We start from the raw sequence: 7,740 nt of genomic DNA, 5'->3' as shown, positions 1-7,740 counted from the left end.
GGCAGGGGAAACGGATGGACCGCAAACTTCTTTGCAGGTGGAAGGATTGACTCCTGGACACAAGTATAAATTCCGTGTCCGAGCGGTGAACAAACAGGGTAAATCGGAACCGTTGACAGCGATGCAAAGCATCGAGGCGAAGAATCCTTTCGGTGAGTCAATTTTTTTCACGTCTTGTACGCGCTTGTACTTCCATTAGACTAATGGACCGATGGTGTTTCAGACGAACCTGGAAAACCTGGCACACCTGTGGTCAGCGACTACGACTCTGACTTCGTCGAGCTTCAATGGGATCGTCCACAGGAAGACGGTGGCTCGCCCATTACTGGTTACATAATCGAGAAACGGGATAAATATAATCCGAACTGGGAGAAATGCGCTGAGGTTGAGGGTGACGTGAATCGTGGAAAAGTGAACGATCTCGTGGAGGGTATACACTATGAATTCCGCGTTAGAGCGGTTAACAAAGCCGGACCTGGCGAGCCATCCGATGCTTCCAAATCTCACTTGGCTCGACCCAAGAATCGTAATTATCTTTTTTCTTCTCTATTTACCTATCTCTCTCTTATACTTATAGATATATCTATATATATATATATAGAATCATAATTATCTTTTTTCTTCTCTATTTACCTATCTCTCTCTTATACTTATTTATCTATTGGAAAAAATCAAATCTCGTGGATCTGATTTTTCACACGCATTTTTGTTTCCACTATGATATTTGTACATGACTAATCCAAATCCAATGATTTCTATCTAAATCTCGGTACATTAGCATAGGTTTAAAATCTAGAGAATTTTATCCATATAAACATTTTTTATTTCTCATATGTATAGGTTAATTACGATAGTTTAATTTATAAACGTAATTTTGTATTCGATATATATATATAATAATTAAGATAATTATATGTGTACGAATAAGCTAGATATACTAAAGATATATTAATATTATATCAAAGTCAGTTTTAAATGATCATCCTAACGTATATATCTCTTCTACTACTATGTAATGTGTGGTGTCAGGATTGTCAACTTCTTTCCAATCAAGTGAACAGCACATACATATAAAAAAATAACATTTCAGTTCCACCAAAGATCGACAGAAAATACATGCTGGACGTAAAAGTTAAAGCCGGTGGTTTCTACGACTTCGACGTTCCCGTTATCGGTGAACCACCACCGACCAAAGAATGGTCGCTAAAGGGTATGGTACTTTTGTCCAACGACCGTATCAAGATCGTGAACGAAGATTACAACACGAAAGTTCGCGTGATGGAGGCAAGACGTTCCGATTCCGGCGTGTACACTCTAGAAGCGAGAAACATCAACGGCAAAGACAGCGCCACCTTGACTGTGAACGTGCTCGATGTGCCTTCTCCACCGGAAGGCCCTCTCAAGATCGACGGCGTAACCAAAAACGGTTGCAATGTAAAATGGCGTCCACCGAAAGACGATGGCGGTTCCGAGATTCTCTACTATCAAGTGGAAAAAATGGATACGGAGAACATGAGATGGGTGCCCGTCGCGGAAGCTTCGACCACGTATGCTCATGTGGATCACTTGATCGAGGGTCACGATTATCAATTCCGCGTGCGTGCGGTGAACAAACAAGGAGAATCCTTGCCGTTGACTGGCATGGACACGATTACAGCGAAAGATCCGTACGACAAACCCGACAAACCTGGAACACCCGTTGCCACCGACTGGGACAAGGATCATGTCGATTTGGAATGGACACCGCCCAAAAAGGATGGTGGATCACCGATTACGGGATACATCATCGAAAAGAAGCCTCGTTTCGGCCAATGGGAGAAAGCTTTGGAGATCGATGGAACTAAGACGAGCGCTAGAGTTCCCGATCTGGTCGAGGGTCAAGAATACGAGTTCAGAGTTATTGCCGTGAATAAAGCCGGTCCTGGCGAACCATCCGAAGCCTCTTCTCCAATAGTCGCAAAACCACGTTTCCGTGAGTAATCGATTTCTCTCTTATTTTTCCTTTTTTATTTCATTTTAAATTAATTTAAATTACGATAATTTTTCTTCTACGCAGTTGCCCCATCTTTCGACCCACACGCGTTGAGCGATCTGGTTGTTCGTGCTGGGCAGAAAATCAATTACATCATTCCTATTCAAGCATCGCCCAAACCTACTGCTACTTGGTCCCTTGATGGAGCCGTGATTATGGCCGATTCTCGTCACGAGATGTACACCACCAATACCGAGACTACTTTTGAAATTCCATTCTCTGTGCGATCCGACACTGGTCGGTATACTCTGACTTTGGAGAACGAGCATGGAAAGTTCAGGTAATCATTTATTCATCCATATAGACATCCAATGTATGTGCAATGAGTGGGACAGATCAGTAGGATGAACGTACTGTTTCAGTGCAAGTGCCAGAGTCACAGTCCTCGACAGACCATCGCCACCGCAGAAACCTCTGGAAATCAGCAAGATCACCAAGGAAGGTTGTCACTTGGCTTGGGGCCATCCGTTGGACGATGGAGGCAGCCCCATATTGCACTACGTTATCGAAAAGATGGATTTGTCACGAGGAACTTGGTCCGATGCTGGCATGAGCATGATATTGAGCCACGAAGTGGCGAGGTTAACCCATCGCAAAGAATATCTTTTCCGTGTTAAAGCTGTCAACACGATCGGAGAATCTGACCCGCTCGAAGCGGCCAAGAGTATCGTTGCTAAGAATAAATTCGGTTGGTATTGCATTCGTATTACACTCGTATATTAACGATTGAAAAATTTATATATTTATTATAATATATAATATAAAATGGATTTATTATAAATACGATTCGATGCTCTCAGACGAACCCGATGCTCCTGGAAAACCACAGATCACGGATTGGGACAAAGATCACGTCGACTTGCAATGGCCAGCCCCGAGCAGCGATGGTGGCTCTCCAATAACGGAATATATCGTTCAGAAGAAGGAGAAAGGTAGTCCATACTGGGTGAACGCGATTCACGTACCTCCAAGTCAGACGAACACGACTGTACCCGACTTGACCGAAGGACAAGAATACGAATTCCGCGTGATTGCCGTAAATGCTGCTGGACAATCAGAACCCTCTGAGCCAAGCGATCTAGTCACTGCCAAACCACGTTACCGTGAGCATAATTTTACTTCATTCGTTTTAATCTATTCGTCGATATACCGTGTTTTATCCAACCATTCTAATATTTCAGTGGCTCCAAAGATCAAGACGCCTTTGCAAGATATTCGAGTCAAGGCTGGTCTTATCTTCCACGTGGATATCGATTTTATCGGTGAACCAACTCCGGAAGTCATTTGGACCGTTGGTAGCAGGCAATTGGAAAGCGACAAGAGAACGACCGTTACCTCTATAGGTTATCACACCATCGTTCACACCGTCAACGCCCAGAGATCCGATTCCGGACTGTATCACTTATTATTGAAGAACAGCAGCGGAATAGACGAAGGTAGCTTCCAGGTGATCGTTCTCGACAGACCAGGTCCCCCAGAAGGTCCCCTACAATACGAAGAGATCACCAGTCAATCGGTCACCTTGTCTTGGAAACCGCCTAAAGATAATGGCGGTAGCGAGATCACGTGAGTAAATATTTACAAAGACGTAAATTGGTTATAGAATGAGAAGAGAAACGAAAAAATAACATTGTTCGTTTCACAGTGGTTATATAATAGAGAAACGTGATTTGACCCATGGTGGTGGTTGGGTCCCGGCGATAACGCACGTCAATCCTAAATACACCCACGCCACGGTACCGAGATTGCTCGAAGGTACGACTTACGAGTTCAGAATAAGCGCGGAAAATCTTCAGGGACGCTCGGATCCGCTCACTACCGACCACTCGATCGTCGCCAAGAACCAATTCGGTAAGCTTTTTTAAACATTTATCACGCGTAGTCGAGATTAAGAATCTTAATATTATCATATATTCATATATTGTTTTATTATATCAGTCGCACCTGGCCAACCTGGCAAACCGGAATGCGTCGACGCGGACAAGGATCACATAAAGATCAGATGGACGGCGCCGATCAGCAACGGTGGATCGAAGATCATTGGCTACGACGTAGAGCGACGCGATCGTGCGACTGGTCGATGGTTGAAATTGACCAAGGAACCGGCAAGATACGCCGAATATTACGACGACCACGTGACCGAGGGTCATCAGTACGAGTACCGAGTGACCGCGATAAATGCAGCTGGCTCGGGCAAACCTAGCGACACATCTGCCGTATTTATCGCGAAACCGATGAAAGAAAAACCGAAATTGAATCTGGACGCGTTAATTGGACGCAAGATCAAAGTTCGTGCCGGAGAACCTATTAACGTTAACATTCCACTGTCCGGTGCACCAACTCCCACTATCGTGTGGACCAAAGACGGAAAGCCTCTCTTCGAAACTCTCAGAATATCGGTGAGTTTTCTATTACCTACAAATTCAATTGTTTCAACGAGTAGTTTTTTAACCGTTTCTTTTTTTTTTCGAATAACCTTTCAGACCGAAACCAAGAGCGATCGCACCAACTTGTTGGTTGAAAAATCCGTTCGAGAAGATGGCGGTATTTACACGATTACTGCAACGAACGAGCACGGAAAAGATTCGGCTGATATCGAGGTGATCGTGGTCGACAGACCGGGACCACCTCAAGGTCCGCTTCAATACACCGGCACCACGCAAGAATCCGTTTCATTGTCCTGGAACCGACCCGTGGACGACGGTGGATCCGACATTACCAATTACATCGTCGAGGTATCGGACTATGGAACCGACAACTGGCGGCAAACGCCCGGATATTGTCCAAGAACGAGCTACACCGCCAAAGGTCTTACCGAAGGCAAGAAATACGTGTTCAGGGTGCGAGCCGAAAACATGTACGGTGTGTCGGAACCATTGGAAGGCAAACCGGTCATCGCCAAGAGTCCTTACGATCCACCGGATGCTCCCAGTCAACCAGAAATTCTTGGGTACACGCCCAATAGCTGCAGTCTTTTCTGGAATCCACCTCTCAATACCGGTGGCAAGCCCATCACAGGTTGGATATTGTTTTCTGGTTTCGAATCGAAACGTTGATTCAAAATCTAATGCAACCTAACCTCTAACGCAGGATATTACGTGGAAAGACGGGAACGGGGTGGCGAATGGCTCAAAGTCAACAACTATCCTACTCCGAATACAACGTTCACGGTACAAGATCTTCACGAAGGATCTAAATACGAATTCCGTGTTATCGCTGTCAACGAAGCCGGACCTGGTAAACCCAGTAAACCGACCGAGCCTATTACCGCTGGACATCAACGTCGTAAGTATAATAGACACAGATATACAACAGATATATAATTTTCTCAAAGAAATCGTCGGTAGAAAACTTGTCGATCGTCGCGTTTCAGTTCGTCCCGATGCTCCCGAACCACCGAAACCCGACAGAATCACAAAAGATTCGGTGACGTTGAGTTGGCGGCCGCCACGCAGCGACGGTGGCGCCAAGATTAGAGGTTATATCATTCAGATGAAGCAGAGAGGCCAGGACGAATGGGACGACGTCAACGGCGCCCTTATACCGACCAACGTGTACACAGTGCCAAAACTCACCGAGGGAGAAGAATATCTGTTCAGAGTGATCGCCGTGAACGATGTGGGCAACAGCGATCCTAGTCGACCGAGCAATCCGATCGTTATCGAGGAACAACCCAACAAGCCTGTCATGGATCTCGGAGGAGTTCGCGACATTACCGTCCGTGCCGGCGAAGATTTCTCCATACACGTGCCTTATATTGGTTTCCCCAAACCCACTGCTACCTGGTATGCCAACGACGTTATCAAAGATGAGACCGACCCACGCGTGCATCAACAATTGGGCGACGATTACGCTAGGTAACGCTTACCGACCACGCTGTTACAAATTGATCGTCGAAATTACGAATCGATTCTTTTCTTCTCAGTCTCGTGGTGAAAAATGCGAAACGTTCGGACGGTGGACAATACCGTCTTCAATTGCGCAATTCTTCGGGCTTCGACACCGCCACTGTGAACGTTAAGGTTCTGGATCGACCAAATCCACCCGAGAATCTTCACGCCGATGAATTTGGCGGTGATGCTCTTACCTTATTCTGGAACCCACCGAAGGACAATGGCGGAGCTGACATCACGAACTACGTCGTCGAGAAACGAGAACCGAAGGGCTCGTGGTCCAAGGTTCGCCTGTTACGATCTTGGGAACTCGGCACGTTCCGTTTCTTGATATCTTTCGTTCACTCTCTTTCTCTTCTTACGACAGGTGAGCAGCTACGTTACGACACCGTTCTTCCGAGTAAGAAATCTAACGGTCGGAAGTATGTACGAATTCCGAGTAATGGCCGAAAATCAATATGGCACTTCGGATCCTGTAACCACGATGGATCCGATCAAGGCCAGGCATCCGTTCGATCCACCTGGACCGCCTGGAACACCAAAGGGCGTTGAAACGACGGAGGACAGCATCACGATTACCTGGACGAAGCCTCGTCACGATGGAGGTTCTCCTATCCTTGGATACGTCATCGAGAAGCGTCTGTTGAGCGAGGACAAGTGGGTGAAGGCCACTCCATCTCTCGTCCACGAAACTAACTACAGGTAATTCTCGCTCGAACGATCGAGTATTGTTATCAATCGAGTATTGTTATCGATCGGGTATTGTTATCGATCGAGTATTGTTATCGATCGAGTATTGTTATCGATCGAGTATTGTTATCGATCGAGTATTATTATCGATCGAGTATTGTTATCAATCGAGTATTGTTATCAATCGAGTATTATTATCGATTAATCGTTTGAATTTTTGTAGAGTCACTGGTCTCATAGAGAATCATGACTACGAATTCCGCGTCGCAGCCGAAAACGCAGCCGGCCGCGGACCGTGGAGTTCCAACTCGGATGTCATCAGGGCCAGTGCACCACCGTGTAAGTGTCTTTCGTGTCGATTTGAAATATTCTATCGACACATATATATTATACCGCTTAAATGCATTTATTATTCGCACAAATTTTTTCTCCAGTCCCACCGAGGATCACGTCTGATCTCAGTATTCGCGACATGACGGTCATAGCCGGAGAACCGTTCACGATAACCGTACCCTACACGGCGAATCCAAAACCAAGGCCGAGCTGGTCCATAAACGGCGAAGAAGTACTCACCAGCGATAGAATCAAATTCGATACAACTGACATCGCGTCGCAATTCATCAACAAAAAGGCAAAGAGATCCGATACGGGGACGTACACGATCTATCTCACGAACACCGTGGGCACGGATTCTGCTTCGTGCAGAGTTCTCGTCGTAGGTGAATATTCGCGCGAAACCATTCCTCCAACCAATTTCTTTTGATTGACCGAGAATTAACTATTACATTCTTTTCGCACAGATAAACCATCTCCTCCACAAGGACCGCTCGACATTTCCGATATTACCCCCGAAACGTGTACACTGTCTTGGAAAGCTCCGTTCGACGATGGTGGTTCGCCTGTTACGAATTACATCGTAGAGAAATTAGATCCAGCTGGCGTGAGTACCTACCTCTTCTCTTCTTTCTCCTCTTCTCTTAACGAAACGATTGTTCCAGTACTGGACGAAATTGAGCAGTTTCGTAAGAAACACCCACTACGATGTGATCGGTCTCGAGCCGAATCGCCAGTACAACTTCCGGGTTCGAGCTGAGAATCAGTACGGTATATCGGAACCGTTGCAAG

The 7,740-nt window shown here is 45.9% G+C and overlaps 1 protein-coding gene across 1 annotated transcript in view; it reads left to right on the top strand.

Moving 5' to 3' along the window:
• The window catches only part of LOC102673865 (twitchin), a 74,242-nt gene that overhangs the window by 57,162 nt on the left and 9,340 nt on the right, over positions 1-7,740 (top strand). Inside the window, 18 exon segments of the mRNA XM_031511717.1 lie at positions 1-152; positions 224-526; positions 1,091-1,972; positions 2,057-2,312; positions 2,395-2,720; positions 2,833-3,135; positions 3,214-3,598; positions 3,678-3,883; positions 3,971-4,431; positions 4,516-5,050; positions 5,123-5,317; positions 5,406-5,889; positions 5,958-6,210; positions 6,293-6,627; positions 6,839-6,954; positions 7,050-7,334; positions 7,416-7,555; positions 7,614-7,740. Of these exon segments, the coding sequence (XP_031367577.1) occupies positions 1-152; positions 224-526; positions 1,091-1,972; positions 2,057-2,312; positions 2,395-2,720; positions 2,833-3,135; positions 3,214-3,598; positions 3,678-3,883; positions 3,971-4,431; positions 4,516-5,050; positions 5,123-5,317; positions 5,406-5,889; positions 5,958-6,210; positions 6,293-6,627; positions 6,839-6,954; positions 7,050-7,334; positions 7,416-7,555; positions 7,614-7,740 (5,744 nt within the window).

Source organism: Apis dorsata, unplaced genomic scaffold (genome assembly GCF_000469605.1).
Source record: "Apis dorsata unplaced genomic scaffold, Apis dorsata 1.3 scaffold_344, whole genome shotgun sequence".
In the NCBI taxonomy this organism is placed as follows: Eukaryota; Metazoa; Arthropoda; class Insecta; order Hymenoptera; family Apidae; genus Apis; species Apis dorsata.
Note: the sequence above shows the minus strand (reverse complement) of the source record. Positions and strands in the feature narration are given on the sequence as shown.